Source organism: Acanthochromis polyacanthus, chromosome 2 (genome assembly GCF_021347895.1).
Source record: "Acanthochromis polyacanthus isolate Apoly-LR-REF ecotype Palm Island chromosome 2, KAUST_Apoly_ChrSc, whole genome shotgun sequence".
NCBI lineage: Eukaryota > Metazoa > Chordata > Actinopteri > Pomacentridae > Acanthochromis > Acanthochromis polyacanthus.
Window position 1 is genome coordinate 15977438 of NC_067114.1, and position 25004 is coordinate 16002441.

Here is a 25004-nt window from a genome sequence, read left to right on the forward strand (position 1 = left end):
TAGATGCAGGTGACAGATAAATAGATGATTAACTGAAGGAGCAAATGGAAAGCCATGTGTGTAGGTGAACCAGAACCAGAACTTCAGAAACTGCATATTGTCATTCAATTTGATGCTGCAGAGATCCACTATATTTTAGTCACTTTTTTTTTACTGCATTGTGCTCACTGTAACCTGTCTGAGCCTGCTGGGTGCCCTCAAGAAAGGATAACTAACATAGCGAAGCAGGAAACTACCAGGCAGCCCAAAGCCCCAGATTCCTCTGCATAGTCTTTTCCTGCATAACTTGATTAATTGCAAATATGTTGGAAATTTGCACCACAAATGGGCCTAAAATTATATTTTGTGAATTTTTACTTTGCATTTTGCTTATTTTTTGTGAATTTCTTTTCATGTCAAGGAAATACGATTTAATATTAATCCATCATAGAACAACTGAAAAGCTGCAACCAACAATTATCTAATTTATAACCATATCTAAAAGCTGTTTCTTTAAAATATAATTAGATGACTGTCAGAAAATATTGGATGTATTTTTTCTTATTGCTATCTAACTACAAAATGTTCACATTTCAGAAGCTGGTACCAGAGGATTTCAAAATGAATGATTACTCAAATATCAAAACAATGCTGTCATATAGTTTTATATTAGGTGACTAGCTGTTTGATAGTTTCATCTTGTAAAATTCTGCTAGGTTGCTTGGCGAAACAATGAAAGTAACATTTATTGTGGGGGTCGGTAGGAACCCAACAGCAAACTTTTGCACCTTGTGGTCTCCATGGAGCTGCACAGTGGTGTAGTTAGCACTTTTTTTATGCATGCGTGGGTTTTCTCCAGGCACTCCAGCTTCCTCCCACAGTCCAAAAATATGCTGAGGATAATTGATCACTCTAAATTTTCCATAGGTGTGAATGTGAGTGTGATTGTTCATCTGTATATGTAGCCCTACAACAGACTGGCGACCTGTCCGGGGTGTCCCCTGCCTTCGCCCGAGTCAGCTGGGATAGGCTCCAGCACCCCCCGCGACCCTGGTGAGGATAAAGCGGTGTATAGAGAATGGATGGATGGGTCTCTATGGAGTTTAATCCTGGCATGGTTGGTATGGAGTGATCTGCATCTGTACGTATAGGCTCTGGTGATGCATTTATTGTGGGCAGTCTAAGGCACACCTGTGCACTAATCATGGTGTCTGATCAGCATCTTGATATGGCACACCTGTGAGGTGGGATGGATTATCTCAGCAAAGGAGAAGTGCTCACTGTCACAGATTTAGACAGATTTGTGAACAATATTTGAGAGAAATGGTGATATTGTGTATGTGGAAAAAGTTTTAGATCTTTGAGTTCATCTCATAAAAAATGGGAGCAAAAACAAAAGTGTTGCATTTATATTTTTGTTGAGTGTATTTGAGAACATTTCACAATAAAGCAATAAGCAAACAGGTGTGAACTAACCGTGACGTCACCCGTTGGTTTCAAAGCCGAGAAAATGAAGCCCAGATTTTGCTACTTCCTGGTCGCCGTTTTGGATTTTTTTGGAGCCAGTGACGTAAAAAGCATCATCAAACAGGCTGGACCGGATAGCAGCTAGGGGCAGGATTCGCTGAAGACTCTCTTATCCCGCCCACATTTTACCGCAGAGGCTTCTGTTGCTGTCTATCAAATATAGCCACACCCCCTGGCTCTGCCAACTTTAACGATTTATTTAAAATTCAGTATTGATTTATTTTAAGATCGGCCACCTGATCTCTCATTTTGACCATGAAAACTAACGGGGGAAAAAATCCTGAGCTGTAGAACATCAGTCTATCAAATTTTATTTTCTCCAAAAATGAATTGGGGTCTATGGAGCAAAAGCTTTTTGGAGCCAACCCTAGCGGACGGCGTGATATTGCAAGTTTTTGACACTTCCGGGTGGGCTTCAATTTTGGAGCCAGATGTATGCAAATGGTTTATCTGGCTGATATCATGACTTTGACCAACCTGACCTTCAGCTCAGGCTTCGTGAGACAAACACCAGCAGTAAAGACCATCATAGTTATTCTTTCTCACTAAACTTTTCACTCCGATGTTCAGCTACCTCATGTAGACAATAGACTCAGTAGAACTGTGTCAATGCAGCGTGTATTGTGTAAGCAGCACAAATTTCACCTCTGCTCACTGCACACATGAACAAGCCTGGACAGGTTGGCAGGTTTGATGTCGACTGGCACTCTGAGAAGGAGAAACTCAAAAGCAGTAGAGACAGACGTGCACAACAACAGGAAATTACATTAAAATGCTGTGTGAATTTGGAATTCATCAATAAAGATCATAGATGGCGTGGGAATAACATAGTCTGAGGAGTTTCTTCTTCTTAGTGTAAAACTAAAATCATCAGAGCCGTATTTGTTTGTATATACTGTGCATTGGAAGCCGCACATGATTAAATTCAACGAGAACTGTTTCAGCAGCTGACAAAGGACCCTTTACTCTTAAAACTGGAGCCACATTTGAAAAGAGTATATCAAAGTTTTCTATGATGAACATCGGTGTAGTACACACACTGCTGGCTTTTTTTTAAAAAGGTTTAAAGGTGGAATTAACTGCACAGCCCACTTAGTCAGTCTGTAAAGGATTACAGTTCCTCTGTGTCGCTTGTTGTTCGTGAGAGAGTGCAGAAAACAGACAGCTGTTGTGCTGTGATGGTGATGTAACGTCTGTCTGAGTGTGTCCATGAGGCAGGAGAAAGTGGTCGTCTGATGGGCTGCCTCCCGGGATGATTGAGTGAAAAGCTCTCCTTCAATTATGGAGAAGCAGGTGTACGGAACGATACGGGTGGCAGGTGTGTGCTACCTTGTTTAGTTAATCAACATTTTAAGGATCAGGGGGGCAAATCACTTTACACTTACCCGAGTTGTAAACATCCAGTTTGTATATTGACAATAGAGAGCTGCTTGTCTTGGTGAAGGTAGAAGAGCAAAAAGGTCGAGCCAGTTGTGTCCATATGGTACATAAAACAATGAACTGATTAGCAAATTAGTTGATAGTGTTTTTTATTGCACACATTAACACACACTATACATCATTAAAACTGATTAGTTCAACAATCATTTCCTTTATGGACAGATAATATTTGAAGTTTGAGTTAAAAACCCTCCACTGCAGTATTTCTATGGAGAACGAGCTGGTATACCACAGAAAACACCTCGCAAACCCTTTGAGCTCTTCAGTGTCAAAAGTTCCCAAAGATGTCAAGAGCTGCACTTTTTCTTCCTCTTCCGGTGAACTAGCAGGTCATTTACCAAAGCACTGAACATGACGCTCTAAATAACATCATGACTGTGTGACTCATTTTCTCACTCACCCAAACTAAAGGAATCGTAACTAAACCACTTCCATAGAAGCAGTAAAATTCACTCAACTCTTCCCCTCTGTGTCCTCCCTCTTCCCTGTCTCTCCTCCCCTCTAATTAACAAGCCTCCCCCCATCTCCCTCCCTCTTCCTCCTCCATCACTGAAATTGCCTCTGAGGTGTCAGCAGAGCAGCCAATGGCAGAGAAGAAGACGCTGTACACTGAGCCATGAACACCAATGAGCTGACAGATAGTAGGCAGGGCTGTGCTGAGGCCCTCCCTGCCTCTATATCTCTCTCTACCTCCTGCACTTGAACTTGCTCTCACTCATGCTTCCTGGCTTTGCTCACATGCACAGAGGAGGAAGAGCTGTGGAGTCTTAGCCACATATGAAGCAGCTCTGTCTATTTTAAACCCCACCGGATTGGATTGAGGATATCTTTATATCTCTTGCAGCGTGTGACAGATTGTGTCTCTGAAACAAGGCCAGGGCACAGTTTGAGTTACTCTTTTTTTTTTTGCCATTTTATTTGGCATTTTTGTCCATCTGTAGGTGAATGTGTGAGTGAATCTGTATGAGTATCTGAGAGGAAACAAGGAGCAGAATGATTGCGGCCCAGCTACTAGCCTATTTCTACACTGAGCTCAAGGATGACCAGGTTAAAAAGGTGAGTGGTTTCTGTACTTTGTTTCCATTTTGGATGTTTGTCCTTGTTTGAGGGAGATGGACTGATGTGAGCAAGAAACAGAGGCTGAGGAGAGAGGAGAGGAGCAAATGTGTTGTAGAGGTCACTGAGCTTGTCTGCATCAAAACTTTTCTGACTCTTTTTTTGTGGACTGTTCCAGCACAGTACATCTCCGGAACAATTTGATATATGATTTATCTCTTTAAGGAAGTGAAAAAACCATCCACCATTTTGAGAGAACAATGTAAAACAGACAGTTTAACAATGAGTGACATTCATAATAAGACTTACCGGTATACTGGGACGTGACAAACTGCACTGGGGTGTGTGTGTGTATAGTAGGATGTGTGAGTCGGCATGACACAAGCGTGTGTGTGATTGGTGCCATGATGTAAGATGTGAGAGGTGTGTCGAAGAGGAGGAGAGAGGAAGTCAGCGTGAAAGAATGAAAGCACACATGAGGGCAAGGAGAAGGCTGACCCAAAACTTATTTCAGGGGCCACTGAGTTTCTTTTGTGTTCTTGTTAAAATGATACTTAGACTTTCATTCCTCTCACTGGAGCTTAACAGAGTAAGAGGAGGAGAACGAGCTGAGAGACCTTGTGGAAGATAAATTATTCAGTTCAGCAGCTGACCTGACCATCATCACTGATCGCTAGTGGTCGTAGGAATATACACTGTTTGTAGCAGCAATGTACATGATTTGCCCATGTGTCCATATGCTTTGTCCTAAAAACATTTGTGTTTTACCTTCAAGTATGAATGATCCAGTGTATGACTGTGAATGAGGCAAAATTGCTCCTGGAGGTAACAGTTTGAGCTTCTTTTAGTATGTGGTAAAATCTGAGTAAAAAGTGATATGAGCTGAACACCATGAATGTGTGTCTTTCATAACTTCTCAGCTGAGCGGCTACCGCTGCAAAGCTTCTTCTAAAACAACTGACTGGACCAGTTTTACTCGCCCCTCACAGTTGAATGTGTGTGTCCACTGGAGGAAAAGGAGTTTTTCCAGTCACTTCCTTCTTGATTACATGTGCTACAAAACTATGTTGCCAGACACAAAACGGAGCTGTGTTCTACAAACTAACTTAGTCTCATGAAGCAAAACTGAGTCAGAGGAAGTTGAAAAACGTCCACACTTGCTTGTGTCATACTGGACATTTCTAATGTCTTGGTCTGAGTTTGAAACTATTCCAAGGCCATTTCTCAACATGCGCTGTTTAATTCATTCACTTCGGCGCTTCGAGATGATGTCACATCAGCAGGCGATTCTGCATCAAACTTTCGTCTTTTTCTTGTATAAACGGATAAAAATTCACAGATAACACTCTCTAGCCTTTAATCACTCTCCTTGCTGTAGCTATTTTCTCAATTCAGTTAAATAGTTCACTCTTTGTCCACACACGGTGATACACAAAGCTGCCTTCCCCACAGTCTGTAATGATAAAAGACATTAATCAGCAGCTAGGATCTGATGTAATACAACACATCTCCCTCCCTCTTTACTCCTGCTCTCTTCCTCTCGCTGCCTCCCTAAAATAGGCCAGCTTTGAACCATGTGACTACAGGTGACAGGAGGAGAAGGCTTACACCCACACACTCGCACACAAAGCCAGGTGTGTAGCCATTGTGCTGTTTTTCAAAGAGCAGGGTTTGTCCAGGCCTCAACAAATGCTTCTCTAATTGTGTAATTGCATACAGCAAAAAAAAAAAAAAAATTGAGCAGTCATCAGTGTAAATGTACAGATAGTCTCATCATTGATGTGTTTTGAGTATGAACTGTTTTCTATCCGTGCTTGTCAAAGAGACTCAGTCCGCTGCAGTGTCCTTGACTGTTCTCCCCGACACACTGTGAAGCTGTTAGTTGGGCATCCAAAGCAGTGTTTCGGTTTGTGTGTGTGTGTGCATAAGGTGCGGGAGGGGGGCAGCGTAGAGGACAGTATTTTTCCACATGGTCAGGCTGTGTCTGTGCACAACATAGTGCGCGGGTACATGCACAGTGGAGTCGGGTTTCATTGCTTCCCCAAACCGACCTCGTGGTGACAAGGCATTGTTGAGAGAAGGAATGCAAACAGAAGGGAGAGAAAGAAGGAGCAACGGGGAGGGAAGGAGAGGCAGAGAGGGTGATATCCTGGAACTTAAACCCGGCTCTGGGCAGTGTCAGAGAAAGTTGTCAGTGGTGTGTTGAGGGTTAAACATGATCTTTACAGACTCGTGTGTGCTGACTACAGAGGCCTCGTGTCTCCTAATTTGTGAATGTAAATTATTAATTCATATTTTGATGAAATTGTCATTGAAAGATCAAGATGAAGCTTATTTAGTGTGTACACTACAGTCTATTCCACAGCAGAGATATTTCTATTGGTTGATGTCCTGCTGTGATGAAGTGCTTAGTCATGGTTTCTCGCTGGTAACTGCTGAGTCAGAGGTGCTAATTTTTTTTCCTGCAGCAGGAACTGAATATAGTCTGGGGGTTGGTGGATTTCTGTTAGAGCTGCATGGAGCAATGTGGGAAACGACTACTTTTATTGCTCCTCTGTGCAAACGAGGAATAAGGTGGACAGATAGGAACACAATGTTGTTTAAGGAGTGCCAAGAAGTCTTAATTATTTGATTTACTGATTATTAAGTCATTGTTATTTTAGACAATAAGTTTAAATAAGAACACTGTTTTATGCAAGCAGGTGAGCTGAGTGCAAGCATACAGCATAGTTAGCTGGCTGAGAGTTCTGGTTAAAACAATGTTAGTTTTGTTATATTTTGCTGAAACGTTTTTACCAACAGCGACGAGTAAGAAACCAGAACTGGAAGAGACAACGTGACGATGGGAGGAGTATACTGGAGCAGGAAACACTGGCAGGAAGAGCAGAGTGTAGCAACAGTTGGCAAACACAGAATGAGTTGACAGCTTAAATAGCTCGCAGCATCAAACCTGAATGGATCTGTTTACATCAGCTGACAGCTAGAGTTTGTGCACATGGTCTGCAATTAGCAATTACAAACTTCATAAGTTCATTCACAAAAGCAAAACCAGTTTTTCACGAAGGTTAAACCGATGCATCTTCCCGCCCTACACTGATATAAACCAGTCTTTGAATCGCATTTTATGGCTAACATAAAAAGATCTGTGGGAAGGATGAAACCATTTAAGAAAAGATTCACAGCTTTAGACAGTGAGTTGACAATTACAGTTGAATGTAAGAAGCTGGATGGACTCATCCACAAGGAGCACTCGGCTCCAGCCTGAATATTGATCATCGATGGAACCACCAGTACTAGAAACCACTTCCCATTATGGGATTCATTGGTTCTAATGTATCACCAATATCAATAGAAAAACTTAAACAAGGTGTTATTTTATGACATGCATTTATCAGTATAGAAACATGGTCAGTATTAGTATGGAGAAGTTATTCTTTCACTCTGTTTTACTTTATATTCAGCTATAAAATGACATCATCTCTTACGTTCTGTGTCAGATGTTGTTTGTGTAAACATCAGATATTTGTGGTATGGCTGCTCTGACTGAGATCTGCTCTCATATCCTCATTTTTGGTCAAATGGGCCAAATCTATAAATTCATTTAGAAATGCAAGGATTTGTGGGTTGTACATCTGTGTGCCTTCATATCTGGTTATTATATGTAAACTGTATCTATTCTGTTTTGAATATTCATGTATTGTCACCCCTATTTCTTCTGAATATTTACATATTTTGAAGATGTGTAGTTTGCAGGCATGCATTTGTTAATGTGTTTGCATAATAAGAGAGTGGAGACATTTCTGTGTGAGTGTTTGTGGTGTAATTGAAATAACAGATGCTGTAGCGTCAGAAGAGGAGGGTGCTGTTGAGCACCAACATGTTCCTGTTGTCAAAATGTGCCTTTAAACCACAGATTAGACAGTCCAACACAGCAGAGTGGAGGCCTGTGGGTTGTTTGTTGCATTGTCCAGTATGTTCACAGTACTGCATTTAGCTGGGATTCTGGAGGTGAGCGGTTACATTCACTCAGCTGAGGGCTCCTGTCTGACAGGAACATTTGCTAATGAGCTTTCATCCCAGAGGCAGACTCCACATTTAGACTGAATATAGGGAATGTAACACCCACAGTAGTTAACAGCTACTGCTGCTGTCATCCATGGGATTGTCCAACTGTTTTGGCTTGCAGTTTGTTTATATTATTTAAGGAGGGCTGCATGGTTAAACAGCATACTGGTGTTTGTTGAACACGTGATCATGAACACCCAAATTAGCAATTTATAGTAGCCCAAATTTCACCTCTCATTAGCTCAGCTTTATTCTCAGTCAGTGCTGGAACACATCATTTCACATGGTCTTTTTTTTTTCTTTTTGAGCCGAACTCCTTTAACTATCTGATAGCAAAATCATAAGGCAAACATCTGCTGATTATAGCCTTTATGCCTAAAGAACAAAGGCCTGCATGATATGATAAAAAATTTGCAATGCATGATGACATTGCTCAATATTGCAATAATGGAATGACTTGTGATTAATGAGCAATTATTGAAGTGTACACTGTTAAACTAGACCTCAAATACTTACAGAATTTCCCATGTCGTCTGAATGAATTATTTTGAGCATATTTTATTGACAAACATAATTCCAGCTAATTAAATTTCTTCTGCTCCCTTTTTTAAAAAAAAAAAAAAAAACTTCTATACTGGACAAAAACATCTCTTGACATTTTCCTTGCTCACCTGTCTTTCCTTATACACTGTGTCTGCAGTCGTAACCAAACTGGCTAGATCAAGTAATATTTCATTATGTGATCCTGTGAAAATGTGAGTGTTATGCGCTGTATGTCATATAAAAGTCTGATGATAATCCAGTTATGCATCCTAAAGATAACTTCAAGAGTTAATCCTGCCTTTTACTAATGAATTTACATAATAAAAGGGACTTTCATCCAGAGTTACACATGGAGTAATATCTGACTGGCCAAATGATAGAAATGCATGGCTCCAGTATCCAGGGTTCCATTTGATAGGTCAAATGTAGATGTAGTTGTAAATAAAATACGTATTTTTTTTATTTTTAAAATAATTTCACTCAATCTTTTGTGTTTATTGCACATGTTCATACCACAACGATGATTAAATTATAGATTATGTTTCAGCACTAGTGTAGCACACGTTTTCTCAACTATAAAATCCATTTCTGGCACCAGCAGATTCCAAACTAGTGTTGTCCTGTTCCAGACACCAGAGCTATTCAGGAAACACTGTTCATGTGTGACCCTAGAAACAGGACATTGTAAGATTCCTAGCTGATGGATTTTACAATGACTCTTAGTGTGAATAATAACACAGACGTCACAGCACATGCAGGCATTGTTTGAGAGTGAATATTTCATTTTGTGATAATTTGATTCTAAGTGTTAAGTCCTTTTTTTTTTTTTTACATAAGTCTGATAATTCAGTTAGGAGTCCTACTGATGATTTGAAGGGTTAATTTGCTCTTTTACTGAGCAAGTCATGATGACATTTAAACAGTCGTATGTGATTAACGTTCTGTGACATTCGCCACACTTTCAAATCATAATCTCAAGTCATCCTGTGTGATGCAATAAAGGGTTTCACCAGGATTGTTTAACATCCTGTTCCTGAGTGGCTGCATAGTTCAGCCTGTTTGCTTCATCAGTCACAGTTAAAAGAGCATGCAACAGGCTGAACTTTATTATTACCAGACATGATGACGAACACCTTTATCTGAGGATTTGGTGCAATTTCTAATCAGAAAAACCTCTGACTTGCCCTGTCTGTACATGTCTCCTATGTAGCCTTATCACTGTCATAAAACCATAAAGAATGCCCCTCAATGTAATATTGCCTTTTGACGGGAGTGAGTCTCTGTGTCACAAAGATGATGCTGTACTATATTTTTACTGTACAATGTGAGTAAAGGTATTCATTTGGTTACTGTGCAATAAAGCAGCATAAAAAGAATGATTATATGGCTCTGATTTATTTCTGGGCAAAGTTGAGATGTTTGTCATTTCAGAAGGTGGATCATCCTCATGAATGACTACAACCTTCATAGGATGAGGAGTTATTCATAACAGCATCACTGTACTTCTGTGTCATCAACAAACACAGTGACTTTAAGTATAAATGGAGACTGTATCAGATACAGTGTGAAAGTTTGTATGTAAATCCTAATATGTGATCGACAGTATTTTTGCATCAGATTTATGATTAATGGGTGAGATTGAGATGAATTTTATTTTTTTTTTTAATCATTTTCAGATTGATAAGTACCTGTACTCCATGCGTTTCTCTGATGAGACGTTACTCGACATCACTCAGCGGTTCGGGTTTGAGCTGGTCAAAGGACTCGGCCGGGACACGAATCCTACTGCTGCACTGAAGATGCTGCCAACGTTTGTGCGATCAATCCCTGATGGATCAGGTTAGCACGTCTAAACCTGTATTTTATCACTGTGTCACCGAATGTCAGCAGAGGCAAGGCTGTACTGTCAGTGAAGGGACTTTGCAGCAGAACAACAATGCCAAAACATGTTCCTGTACATGAGCCACAGAATATGTAGTTTCATTATGTTAGCAGAACCACAGGTGATTAATAACCACCTCCTGTGAAAATGTAGATTTTTGCCTTGTTACATGCACATATGGTGTTTTTTGTTTTTTTTTCCTGCTGGAAGACACAATGAACAAAACAAGCAATCAAGACCATGACTAAGCATTTCCACCTTTGATCAGCTGTATACTGATGACTCTGTATCCTGTCAGGTTGCAGGGTGGGGCTGTTGGTACCATTATTTCGCTTCAGATTAGTGTCTGGTTTTAACATTTATGGCTGAATTCCTTCACTATTACAGCTTGCAATTGCTTATCATAGAGTTGATTTACAGTGTTTGAGCAGAGTCAAAGGTGAGCTGCTGTGCTTGAGCTGCAGCGGCCGATGAAGAGGTGATTGTAGAGAGACGTGTTGGCTTCATAGAGCTGCACATTCAAGAGGAAACCATGATTTAGAGTTGCGTCTAAAATGTATCAAGGGATTATTTTCGTTGCTCTAAATATTGAACTAAGAATTGTTAAGAGTAAAATCAATGTCTGTTGCGTCTAATAAGTTCTACATGTAGTTTAGGTACAACCCAGATGGGACATGGAGGTTTCTAGAGAACATTTGTTGTGCGGTGACAGGGAGCTCCCTGTTATATCGTTCTCTCTTTGTCTGTGTAAAGTGTTAATGCCTGGTCATTTGCACACAGACATTATAGATTTTCAAACTGCTCCATGATCAATGCTGTGCGTCAGCTCCCATCTCTCCTTGTCATTATGTCATTGTCTGCTGTTTGCGTCACTGCAGTCATTCTGCCCTTCACTTAAATGTGAGACAGGGTTTTTCTTTTTTCTCACCTTGAACAAGCTTTTCTTTTGGAGGAGACTGTCAGCTTGAGCTGACGGGCAGATTTTATTACATTAGTCAGCACTATATTAATGGAAGCAAAGCTCCGGTTTCCCTCACATGTGAACACAGACTTAAGTTTCCATTCTGATCTATCTCTGTTCTGTAATTTATTCTAACAGCAATAGATCAGTAGCTCCAGAAACACAATGTTACACAACATAGGTCAGAAATTACCACTAATCCTGTTGCCATTGTTAGAGAAGACAGTAACGGTTATTCCTTAAGTTACACCTAGAGTGATGTAACAAAGTGTTGATTTAATTCTCTGCTTCATCCTAAACATCAATCTGCTGCTGCTGCTGCTGTGGAGCACAAGGTTTGACAGCTGTTTTCTGATATTCACTCATGAATGACTGGTTATTTTACATTACATCCAACATGGTCTCCTTATTGACATAGAGCTGGGAAGTGCGATTATTAGTCTAACAGGTTAAAAAGAGCAGGAAAAGCCTGTGTTTTGTTCACCTGATCACTTGATGGTAAATACTGCTACTGCAAGCATAATTCCATCAGTTTGCTTTGTAGCAATTAAAATACCTGAAATATATGTCTACTGCAAGCCAGAACAGTATTTTTCATTATCTTGGGTGTTTTCACATGTATCATTGAACATGGAAGATGACACCTCTTCTTCATTTCCACTGACCAACAGTGACTTCAGAACCACAGTTGTAACCAATCTTCCATTTGCAGCAGCTAACTCTACCATAAACTTTAACATTTCTTGTCCCTGGTGTGGTTGACATAAATTAGTTTCTGGACCACACTAGCCTGACCTCGCTTTGCTCAGATAGTTGTGATGGAAGATCAAAACAATTATGCAATATTACACTGGAGCTTACAAGTCATAGTAGTTCATAGAATAATTAGCACATTTACTCTGAAATAACATAATTTGATATAGCAAACATGAATTTCTACTTTTATATATTATAATTTCTATTTCTTTCAGTTATTGTTGCATTGTCATTCATTGCCAGCAGTCTCAGAGAATGTACAAATTAGTTGATAAAAAATCAGTGACCTCTACTGTCAAACTACCTGTTTGCACTTCTTAGAGTTTGATTTGCTGGTTGTGGATCACTGAAGAGTAAGAGTTGGAATTGAACAGGTAGCAGTTAGACGGTCGCAGATCATATCTGTAATGACTCAGAAGTTATTACCAGTTTTATCAAAGGTCAATGTGCTCTTATTATAAATGCGGTATGATAAGCAGCCGCTAATCAGAAAGCTATGAAACCATTATTTTCCTATTTCAGACAGAAAAAGTAAACTATGGTGCCAACATGCTACTGAGTGACCATGAACTAAAAATGTACTAGATCATGGTGCACAGTCATCAGACAGCAACAGCAGCACAGCACACGGTCTTAACTCAAGGTATTATTATCCAGTGTATTAGAGCTTATGATTACATTTGACATAGTAGATTTTTCTTTGTCTGCATTATTATAAATTAAGCATTTTAACACAGCAGCATTCATTCATATAAATAATATTGTAATACCTGGTCAAATGAACTGTTCACAAATAAAGAACCTACATAACAAACTAGACGAGCCCCCAGTAGAGGGCAGAACCACGCCCATGCATGATACTCTGTATCAATTTTGATCATCCTACGTATATCCCTTCCTACTTGATCTGCTGACCTCTAACTCCACAACCGAGCAGGGGACCTTAGACTGATCTTCAGTGCCAAGTTTGATTATCCTGACTTCAGCATGTCCGGTCAGAGATATCTGACCGGACATGCCAGCCCGATCTCACGAGGATTCGTGAAACTGTCACGTAAATTTTTGTTTCGGTTTCGTGCTCACCAACATGATTTCGTCATGTTTTTCGTGCCGCTCGCAACGAAATGCACACCAATGTATTTTAAACGGCGGACTTTTCGTGCCACTCAGAACGTATTTCAAACGAATGGGTATATTATATTTTTAATGTGAAACTGTTGCGAATCCAACGCTATATTTTGCATTACATCATCCCTAACTATAACCCGGTGGTACACTTACCAATTTGCATAGGAATTTAAAGAATGTCCAAAGGCTGCAAACGCGATTCTAAGAATGTCCAAAGGCTGCAAACGCGATACACAAACAGTATACGCCGATGGACAGCTTAGATTGTCATGAATCCGCCGGTATAAACCACTTTCAGATGTGACTACCACAGCGGGTTTCGTTGTGAGCAACACGAAAAACATTTCGTGGTGAGCGGCACGAAAAACATGACGAAATCGTGTTGGTGCGCACGAAACAGAAACAAAAATTTACGTGACAGTTTCACAAATCCTCGTGAGATCGGGTTGGACATACACATACCACCACCCACCCACATACATACATACTTACCCAACCAGATACCGATGCGAATGCAGTAACCCCGCTGATGTACGTCAGGCGTGGTTAGTTAAGATTTCATAGGTCTTTGTTCTTTAAAGTCAGTTGAATAAATGTTACATGTGTAATAGTTTAATTCGCTCATGAAGCAGCATCTCTGATGAGCTCTTTGCCATGTGAAATATCGCTGCCATAATGCCTCTGGTGGCATTAATCATTAACCAAGAAACATACAGGAGTTAGGAGCAGGACAGAACAAAGTCATGCAGTATTACACACTCAGAACAAAACTTAGGCATTTTTTTATTGCTACACTATATTTGAAGGAGTTGAGAGGACAGAACCCTGGCCCAAAGAGAGGACATAACTTCTTGTTATAAAGCTTTCTGAAATATCATTCCATATATAACTTTTTCCTCATGACATTACTTCAAAGTGAGTGCTGCATTTGTTTACTAAGCAACAGATGAACTTGTTGGTAGGGCATTTCTTCATGTTATGTATGTGTAGAACACGCAGTACTTTCCTTAGGAAGAAATGTCGAGCTCTACTGCTGCTGTACCTAAATGCACTGACATTTCTCCCTCCCTTCACCCTTTTTCGGCCTCCTCCTATCCTCTCTCTTTCTGTCTTGACAGAGAAAGGAGACTTCATTGCTCTGGATTTGGGAGGCAGCAACTTCAGGATCCTGCGTGTCAGAGTGAGCCATGAGAAGAAGCAGACCGTTCAGATGGAAAGTCAAATCTATGACACACCAGAGGACATCATGCACGGCAGTGGAACAAAAGTAGGTTTATACTGAAATGAAATACAGACAGAAACTTGCGGCCTCTTTAAACTCTTCCTGTACCCACCTCTTCCTCTGTTCCAGCTGTTCGACCATGTGGCAGAGTGTCTCGGTGACTTCATGGAAAAACACAACATCAAAGACAAGAAACTCCCAGTCGGGTTTACTTTCTCCTTCCCCTGCCAGCAGACCAAACTAGATGAGGTAAACAACAGTCAACTCTGTAGCATGCAGCGTGTTTAATTTATTATTATTATTCATGCAAATATCTGACAAACTACCCTGCAGTCCATTTACAGTATGAGCTGAAACAGTTCACAGTGAATATCCAGAGTAATGTCTGTGTGGCAGGTTCAGCCCAACAACACAGTCAAATGTTCAAATGTTTCTTTTTCCTGTCTCATTTCCCTCTGGCTCTCTCTGTTTGTCTCCAGAGCTATCTGATCACGTGGACAAAGCGTTTTAAGGCCAGTGGAGTGGAGGGGATGGATGTTGTCAAGCTGCTCAACAAAGCTATCAAGAAACGAGGAGTGAGTCTAAAGTTCACTCCGGTTCTGTTGTATTTGCTTCATCTTGGGATGCAGAATTGCACGGACAACAGCTGTTAAAAGCTCACTGACATGCCTGTGCTTTCATTTGTTTCAGGACTATGATGCTGACATCATGGCGGTAGTGAATGACACTGTGGGAACCATGATGACCTGCGGCTTCGATGACCAACGCTGTGAAGTCGGCATGATCATCGGTACTGTGCATTTGAATAGTTTAGAGACCAATTAAATTCAAAGAGCCTGTGTGGTGATGTAAAATGGAAGTCAGTGCTTTCCAAAAAGGGGCAAAATACAACATAGATACAACTGTACAACTTGACAAAATTATACTCATCTGTCAAAGTCAAGAAAATGATTGCAGTCACTTTATTTGATAGATGTGTTTCTCTGTTTTCAGGTACAGGTACCAACGCCTGCTACATGGAGGAACTGCGTCACATTGACCTGGTGGAGGGAGATGAGGGCCGGATGTGTGTGAACACTGAGTGGGGAGCCTTTGGAGACGATGGCAGGCTGGAAGACATCAGGACAGAGTTTGACAGAGAGATAGACCGAGGCTCTATCAACCCGGGAAAACAGCTGTACGTCAAACCAGAAAGTGCTTTGTTCCGGCCTCAAATGCAATTTACTCCAAAGCTGCAAGGCCAATGTAGAATGAGCCCATGATCACCTGTCAGTCACACAAGCAGCTGTTCTTTATTTATTTCATTAATGTCAGAACATTTTTGTCTTGAAAACAAAATGAGATGCATCTGCCTGCTTAAAATACAGCTACTAGTAACATATTTAACTATAAGAAGACTGTTAGAACAGTATGGTGGTGTTTATCCAAATCTGAGGATGTTTAACCCAAACTTTCGTGTTGTCTATTGTTTTTCTGTGCTTCAGATTTGAGAAGATGGTCAGTGGGATGTACATGGGGGAGCTGGTTCGCCTCATCATGGTGAAGATGGCAAGAGAAGGCCTGCTGTTTGAGGGAAGGATCACCCCTGAGCTTCTAACTAAAGGGAGGTTTGATACCAAGCACATCTCAGCCATAGAGAAGTAAGTCACACTCCATACTGCAAAGAGTGAAATTCATTTTTTATCAAGTTGTTATACAAAACAAAATCCTTTAAATGCAATCTTATTAGTTTCTAGTCAGCCATTGAGTGTCTCTGTCTACATTTGCCCTGTTTAGGGGTAAGGAGGGATTGTCCAAGGCAAGAGAGATTTTAATCAAACTTGGCGTGGAGCCCTCAGCGGAAGACTGCATTGCTGTGCAGCATGTGGGTATTGTTGCTGAAATGCCATTGGAATCAAGTAAACTCTGTTCTCAAAGAGAGCGTTTAAATCAGGGGCATCCTTCATGGGAAAAATATATTGAAGAAGTTCATGTTTTACCTTCAAACAAACTACTTTAAGCAATGTAAAAGAAGAAAATGAAAATACTTTAGTCTCATTACTGCATTTGTATTAAGATATCCTTTAAGAACAAATGGAAAGCTCTTAACGACGTTTCCTTTTTGCAGCATATCTCGGGGCTTTTTGTATTTAAGAATTCCTTAAATGTTCTGGAAACTTATGGAGGCGCTTAATTTCTGAGACACTTTTCTTGAACATGTTGTTCATGAAATATGTGCTGCTTGATGAATTTCTCCCCTCTACCTCCAGGTTTGTGCCATTGTGTCTTCCCGCTCTGCCAACCTGATAGCTGCCACACTGACTGCCATTCTAAAGAAGCTACAAGAGAACAGAGGAGGGGCACGTCTCCGAACCACTGTTGGCATCGATGGCTCTCTGTACAAGATGCACCCGCAGTGAGTGTCGATAAGACAAAATAAAAATGTGTGGACTTGCATGTCCTTCACATGCATTACCTTTTTATATCACGCATTTAGCACTTTTCTAGGCAATTAAACTAACTATAAATCCTGTATTATCCTGCATCAGTTTGTCTGATACTGACCACAGACCAAATTACAGTGTGTACAGCACTAAAACACTATCTGTTTCAGGTATGCTCGCCGTCTTCATAAGACAGTCCGACGTTTGGTCTCTGACGCTGACATCCGGTTCCTCCTCTCAGAGAGCGGCAGTGGAAAGGGTGCTGCCATGGTGACAGCTGTGGCCTACAGACTCGCCGAACAATCTCGACAAATTGACCAAATACTGTCTGAATTCCGCCTCACAACCGAACAGCTGCTGGAGGTGACAAGAGTGTTTTCTTACTGCTTGTTAGTACAATAACGCGATCATTTTATTAATCAAAGTATTATCTATTTCTGCAGGTTAAGAAGCGAATGAGGACAGAGATCCAAAATGGCCTTTCAAAGAGCACTCAGGACTCTGCCACTGTCAAAATGCTGCCAACCTTTGTAGAAAGCACTCCTGACGGCTCAGGTAGAACACGTGGACTCACTCACATGCTTAAACATATGCAGGCTGAGAGTTTGTGACGACACATCTGCTGGTAGGAGAGAAGAACTACTATCGTTGCTAAGCTCCTGATTACTGGTTCACACCGTGTCACGTGATAGGACATGATCTCTTGACTGTCACATCCTCTGTACTGTTGTCACAGTTTGTCCAAATTAAATTCTGTTGTTTTTTTTCAACTTTTGAAAGCAAAGTCAGATTGTTTCAATAGAATACATGCAACTGTGTCCTTTATAATGCAATATACAAATAACCAAGAAGGAGACAGTCTCTGTATCCATAAAATCGAACTGCAGATTTAGAATTGGCATTCAATAATTGGATGTTTTTCATGATGACATCTTCCGGTGTTCATTTGGGCCACTGGACGAGTAATTTCTAAAACTCGTGGTTATTTTAGCTCCTGTATTTATCTGTCTGTCTCTCTGTTTATCTGTTTGTTTTTTTTCCAGAAAATGGTGATTTCCTGGCTTTGGATTTAGGAGGAACCAACTTCAGAGTTCTGATGGTCAAGATTCGTTCTGGAAAGAAGAGAACAGTGGAGATGCACAACAAGATCTACGCTATTCCTCTAGAAGTGATGCAGGGGACAGGAGAGGAGGTGAGAGACAATCAAACCTCTGTCATGTGACACAATAATCCACGATTAACTGAATGAATTTACACAAGCTGGACACCCCATTGGAAGATATAGGTGAAAAGCTCTGAACTTAACCTCAAGTTATTCTGATGCTGTAAAGATTAGGATAGTTGAGCAGGGGGTTGATGTGTGAGTCTTGTTTTAGTGGTAAGTAAATAGGATAGAAGCTGGGAAGAAGGTCAGTAGGTTAAAGGTAAACAAATAGAGGGGCTCACTGGTTAAGATTAGCATCAAATTGACGAGCTTTGAAACATAGATTTGAACTTAACCTATGTGCTCCGGCTGAGGCTAATCCAGTTCATCACCTCTGCCCTGTCTACCCTCACTCCTCCATCTGTTCCCTTGAACCCATGACACCACACATGACAGAAAAATCTGAATAATAATGCCACTATACTACCATATGATTTCACAGTTTTTTGTCTTAATTTACTCAGTCTGACCTCTAACAAAGACTGTACTCTCCATGATAGAACTTGCACCTGCACTGTTTTTTATTTTTCAGCATATCTTCTTCCCCTTTCAACCTGAGCAGAGGTCTAATTAGCTAAAGCAAGTGAAACTACCTGTGAAAATGGCTTAAATCTGCACGCTGGTCAAAAAATTCCAGGTAGCTGAAGAGATCAAATGTGATGTGTGTCCAAACATCACTGCATGTTTCATATCATGTCTTCCAAATGACTGTGCTGTCAGATAAGATTCCCTTGATACAGTGAACTCATATTTTCCCACAGTGCCTTGTTAATAGTGAATGAATTCATATTAAAGATAAACTTTATTGATCCCACAGTAGGGAAAGTTCACCATTACAGCAGCTCCAAAAGAAAAGGTAGGAAAGTATAAAGGCGGTGCAAGAATAAATAAGAAAAAAACGCAGTACAGAAATTGCAAGTAACATTATATATTTTGTTTTTCTGCCCGTAACAACTCTTAATTAAACTACAATTTGCACCCATTGTGTCTTTATGGTAACTCAAACATCACTGATGGATGATGATATTGTAAGTGCATTATGCTTTAAAGATTCATCACAGTGGTGCAGCAGTAAATTTATTGCTTAAGTGATTCAGTGTTTAATTACTGACTGTCTGGCCGGTGATGATAGACTTTGGTTGTGCTCGGCAGCTCTACGGTGTCGGTGTATGACACACCCACTATGTACAGCTACTTGTCCAGTACTTCGCTTCACAACTGCATGAAATAACACTAAACTGTGCGAGTTAGTGACCCTCTAAAATTATTGTTCTCTGTCACACATCTGTAATTCCTGCTGAAAGATGAAATATGAAGCAGTGCAAGATGTGTAAAAACAAAAGAATTATTCATTTTTCCATACATCAAATTTAAATCCCTAACTGAAGTCAAATATTGGGGATTTAAAGAGTAAAACTAATCACCAGAGACTCAAATTGGAATGACATTTTATTTTAATTTTATAGTGTTTTTTTCACACATTATCGTATCTTTCCTATTTTTCCAGTTGTTTGATCACATTGTGCAGTGCATCAGTGACTTCCTGGACTACATGGGCATGAAGAATGCTCGTCTTCCTCTGGGCTTCACCTTTTCATTCCCCTGTCGACAGACCAAACTGGATGCTGTGAGTGCAGTTCTCTTTTTTTCTGTTTTGTATACTGTACTGTCTCGTAACTGCACTGCATCATGGGAAAACGCCAAATGCTGAGCCCAGGGACAGACAATCTTCTGAGTAGTCCATGAAATAGTCGGCTAATACGCAGAGCTTGTTTGTGTCTGTGTGCAGGGCATCTTGGTGACATGGACGAAGGGCTTCAAGGCGACAGACTGCGAAGGAGAAGATGTGGTGGGCCTATTGAGGGAGGCCATCAAGAGGAGAGAGGTAGGATACAAGGAGCAGCATCATTTTGTGAAATATGACTCTATGCAACATGTAGACTGCATCTTAGCATGTGTCTTCTTAAGGAATTTGAAATGGATGTCGTAGCCATCGTTAATGATACAGTGGGAACCATGATGACTTGTGCCTATGAGGAACCTACCTGTGAGGTTGGACTCATCGCTGGTTAGTCCACCTTATATTGACTAAATCTGATAAATATTCAGTATTCTGAGCTCAGTTTCGCTAACACATCGGACTGATTGCAGGCACCGGCAGTAACGCATGCTACATGGAGGAGATGAGGAACATTGAGATGATGGAGGGCGATGAAGGACGGATGTGTGTCAACATGGAGTGGGGGGCTTTCGGAGACAACGGATGCCTTGATGACATCAGGACGGAGTACGACCGATCTGTGGATGACTTTTCCCTCAATCCGGGAAAGCAGAGGTACCTCTGACAGACAAACATATTGTGTTCATGCTCTTCCACTCAGAAACACATGACAGAACTTCATGTCTTTGATTCATACACCTGTTGATATGTCTGTCGTGTGTGTGTTTTGTGCTTGCCTGTTTTAGATACGAGAAAATGTGCAGTGGCATGTACCTCGGTGAGATTGTGCGGAACATCCTCATAGACATGACCAAGAAAGGATTCCTGTTCAGGGGACAGATTTCTGAAACACTGAAGACAAGAGGCATCTTTGAAACAAAATTCCTCTCACAGATAGAAAGGTAAAAAGAGCTTACTTTCTAAGTTGTGCAAGTGACAACATTAGAAGCAGGAGACTGAACTCCATTAGCAGTTATCTTTGCTTATTTTGTTGTAAGGATACTGTTGGAATTGATTGAGTTTATGTAGAGTGTTTTAATGGCTCCGTCTCTGTGTGTGTCTTTCTCCAGTGACAGGTTGGCTTTACTACAGGTGAGATCCATCCTGCAACGCTTAGGGCTGGACATCACCTGTGATGACAGTATCATCGTCAAAGAGGTGAGTAAGAAAGATGAGTGTGAATAACAATTTGTTTTTCCAATTTCTGCATGACCAAAAACTACCACTGAAACATGTAGTAGCTAATTCAGCCTTGGGTTTAAATATGTACATATGGGCACTGTGAAAGAAATCGATACTTGCAATACTATTTTGTAAGCCTTTTCTTGTGAAAGACAGAAAAATATGTGACTGTAAAGGAGTACAAGACATGCGGACATGTTTCAGTTTTATTTATTCTTAAGGTTTGATGAGTGATATGCACTATCGTGCTCCAGATACAATCTGTTAAGTGTTGCAATAATGATAATGGTTCTTATTGTTAGGTATGTGGAACAGTGTCACGACGTGCAGCTCAGCTGTGCGGTGCAGGAATGGCAGCCGTTGTGGATAAGATTAGAGAGAACCGTGGACTAGACCATTTGGACATCACTGTAGGGGTCGACGGAACGTTGTACAAATTACATCCACAGTAAGTGTGATTCATCCCACAAAACCGTTTGCTATCCACGAAAGTGAATAAGAAACAAAGATGAGATGCAACAAAGACAGATCCCAGCACGAAAGAAGCAAGGTGGACAATATGGGTTTATACATAAACTCTCAGATATTTGTGCATTTACAAGATGGTCAGTGGAGTCGAGCCAATAGTTCTTCTGCTGAATTGTATTTTCAAACATTATGCTCACCAAGATGGGAGGCTGACCAAATGGGTGCTTTATCCCTTTTTTTTGCTTTTCAACATAGAAATACTTTTTACAGGCAAGTTAACTAACACAGAAATCACTACTAATGAACAGAAAATGCCTGTAGTTTTGGAATAATCATAAAAACTAAAGACCACTCAAGACATGTAAAGTACACGTCATGTGCATTAGTTCATGCCGATCAAGTCGAAATCATGATTCGGTTACGACAATACTGCCTAATATTGTGTTGGTCCCATTTATGCTGCTAAAACACCTGTGACCCAGTGGGGCATGGACACAGAAGGATGTCCTGTGGCACCGAGATGGCGTCAGTGCAACCCTGTGGGTTGCAGGGTTGCACTGACCTACCTTAGGCTTATCCTGGCACATCCCACAGATACTCAGTAAGATTTGAATCTGAGTGAACAGCTTAGCTTTGTCGTGTTCCCCGGGTCACTCCTGAGAGGTTTGTGTGGTGTGTCGGGGTACATCGTCCTGCTAAGGGTGGCAACTGGCATCAAAGACTGCTGTTACCATGTAGGTTTGGGGGGTTACTTGACCTGCAATATTTAGGTGGGTGGTTGCATCTCAAACATCCACATGAATGTCAGGACTCATTGTTTCCCAGCATTATGACAAGACAATAGATGTTGTATATACGCATTTTCATTTCACCTGTCAATGGTGATAATGGTGTGGCTGATCTGTTTATGACATATTTAAATGTGAGATATCTTACCCTCACGTCATTTTTTTTTCTTCAATGCAAGTTTTTGCACAAAAGCTTCATCAACAATGCATAGATTAACTGAATATTATTGGTTTGGGCATGGATAAATTCCCCAATCCTCTCAATTTGTCATCACTTAAAAAATGAAAAGAAACTACGCTTTGGTTTGTGCTAAACAAAGGTAGCCAGAAAAACTTGTTTCTTGTTCATACAGGAGAGATCTGGGTGTCCGGCACAAAGATATGCAAAATATCCTGTTTAACTTGTCAAACGTGAAACGGTCAAGTTTGTCTGGAGAGTCTCCAACTCTGTCTTCTTCTCCTGCTGAATGGTTTAATGATAGTAAACATGATCTAATTTATGTCAGTGTTTGTGCCAAACCCCAATAACCTCAACATCACATTTTGTCATGGTCTAACAAATCTTAAATCTTTTGTGTCTCTCTAGCTTCTCCCGGATCATGCAGCAGACAGTTGATGAACTGGCTCCTAAGTGTAATGTCAACTTCCTTCTGTCAGAGGATGGCAGCGGCAAAGGAGCTGCTCTCATCACAGCTGTGGGCTGCCGGCTGAGGAAAGAGCTAAACAGCAAATAGAAAATCTCCTCTGTACCCCCCCCCCCCCCAACCTCCCCCCCAACACCTCACCCCTTGTCTCCTTTCTTCCTTAATCAAACGCGTCCAATCAACACATCACGCCCCAGTAGCTGCTTTAGTCCGTCTGCGTGACTCAGAGAAAAGGAGTCTGCTTTCTCTGTTGTGTTTAGTAGCAGAGAGTCAGGCACTCTGTCTGTAGATTATTTTTGATTAACCATTGTAACGGCACCCAGTCTCTTAAGGGGTTTGCAGTTTTGTGATTTCTGAGGTGAAACTTATCATGGGGAGAAAACACGCACATTCAACTCCTGTTTAAAAAAAAAAGAAAGAAAGAAAAACATGAAAAAAATTGCAGGGCAGAAAGAAGAAAAAAAAAAAAAAAAACTTGACACACTCATAATGATCCTCTGTCTCCATCTGGAGGATTCTTGTGGTTATTGCAGTCTGTTACAAATTTCCTAGCACAATTGTTGCAGGGGAAAAGAAAAAGATCCTTGCAACATGTTTAAGAGATGCAAGGAGATTAAAACAGTTTTACACCAAAGTCACCAAAGTGTGTCTGCTGTGGACTATTCACTGTCTGTACAGGAAGATGTGAAACAACAGGAGAAGAGATAATGTGTAATGAGATGAAAGGGAATATTTTTGCTTGAAGATTTTTAATATCTTACCTGAATATAATACAGTATGTTATACATATATTGTTGCTATTTATTTTATTTTTATATTGGGAGATGTTGAAAATTGTTACTGTTGCAATAATGATGCACACAGAAAAGGCCATCGGTGAAATTCCCTCGCATGTTGCCTGTCCTGTGTTTAAGGGCAGGAACATGAGAATAGAGGGAACCGTACTGTGGTTAGATCAGCAGAAAACTACTTCTGAATGTGCTTCCTTGGTCGAGTCCAAGACTGCAATCTCTATCATCCGTGCTATAGTGTAAAAATATGTCCTGCTGTTGGGTCTAATCACAACTCTTGATAAGTTGTTGTCTGTAGAAGTTCTGGCTTCATCATCGCCACAGTGAGATTTCATCAGTTGCTAAGCAACAGCCACGAAACACGAAAGTGGTGCTAACATTGAATGCCAGAGGAACAACAATGGCCAAACTGTGTATTAATATATAAGAACAGCACAGTGGGACTTTTAAGAGGACTTCAAATAGCATATCCCTAGACTCACTATCTGTAAGCTCCTAAAGGCTCAAGGAGTGCTAAAGTGAACTACTGTATAATTCATTGATGTAGCACAATTCATGCAAATTCCTAAATATTTATCTTCCTCATCATATTTATAATCACTAAAATTGTAAGACTGGTCAATTTGTTCACTGGCAATTCTCTGAGATGATTATCAATATCGAGGCTGGCCTTTTATTGTAATTAAATGTGTAAATGTTTGACACTGTAAGAGGAAAATTATCTATTCTGAGGTTAGTGGTACTGTCACTGGCAGGGTACATCTGAGATTCAATGCTGTATTTAACTTCTATCTTTGTAAAATACCAAAAAAAAAGTTAATTGAATTTCCTTTTCTATCTTTTAATCAAACTGTCAGGATAAAGAAAGCCAGCGTGTCCTAAGCTATTCTGCCTCTATCTAATTACTCGGTCGAAAAGCCAATCCCATCACTCACAGAACACCTTAATCTCTTTGCTTCTGTTCACTAAGCCTAGATTGTATCTGTCCAACACTGTCAATCAGTCACAAAATAAAACCAACCTGTGTCAATCTGAAGCCGCAGTGTGTTTTGCATTCTTGTAAATGAAGACCTGTTTACTGATTCACTATATGTTCAGTCAGAAAATTAGCTGAGGCCTCCTTGTGTGCTTCCGTTAGTGTGTCTTTGAGCAATAACTCTGCAGAAAAATCTGTTATCTCTGATATTGCTGTAGCTGCAGGCAACTGACCCACACAACAGATGGT

General features: G+C 40.6%; 1 protein-coding gene across 1 annotated transcript; it reads left to right on the plus strand.

Annotated features, from left to right (window-relative positions):
• Window positions 1–3644: 3644 nt before the first annotated feature.
• LOC110964529 (hexokinase-1-like) lies at window positions 3645–24815 on the plus strand. Its single transcript, XM_022213295.2, has 21 exons — window positions 3645–4002; window positions 10287–10449; window positions 14456–14604; window positions 14689–14808; window positions 15039–15134; window positions 15250–15349; window positions 15553–15736; window positions 16044–16199; window positions 16336–16423; window positions 16809–16954; window positions 17153–17345; window positions 17426–17537; window positions 18026–18174; window positions 19694–19813; window positions 19976–20071; window positions 20155–20254; window positions 20338–20521; window positions 20653–20808; window positions 20977–21064; window positions 21391–21536; window positions 22931–24815. The coding sequence occupies exons 1-21, from the start codon at window positions 3940–3942 to the stop codon at window positions 23076–23078; spliced, it is 2757 nt and encodes a 918-aa protein (XP_022068987.1). The 5' UTR covers window positions 3645–3939; the 3' UTR covers window positions 23079–24815.
• Window positions 24816–25004: the final 189 nt, after the last annotated feature.

Coding starts and splice junctions, on each gene's coding strand:
- LOC110964529 (XM_022213295.2), top strand. CDS start 3,940: ATGATTGCGGCCCAGCTACTAGCCTATTTCTACACTGAGCTCAAGGAT. Junction 14,809..15,038: donor AGCAGACCAAACTAGATGAG/GTAAACAACAGT, acceptor GTTTGTCTCCAG/AGCTATCTGATCACGTGGAC. Junction 15,135..15,249: donor AAGCTATCAAGAAACGAGGA/GTGAGTCTAAAG, acceptor CATTTGTTTCAG/GACTATGATGCTGACATCAT.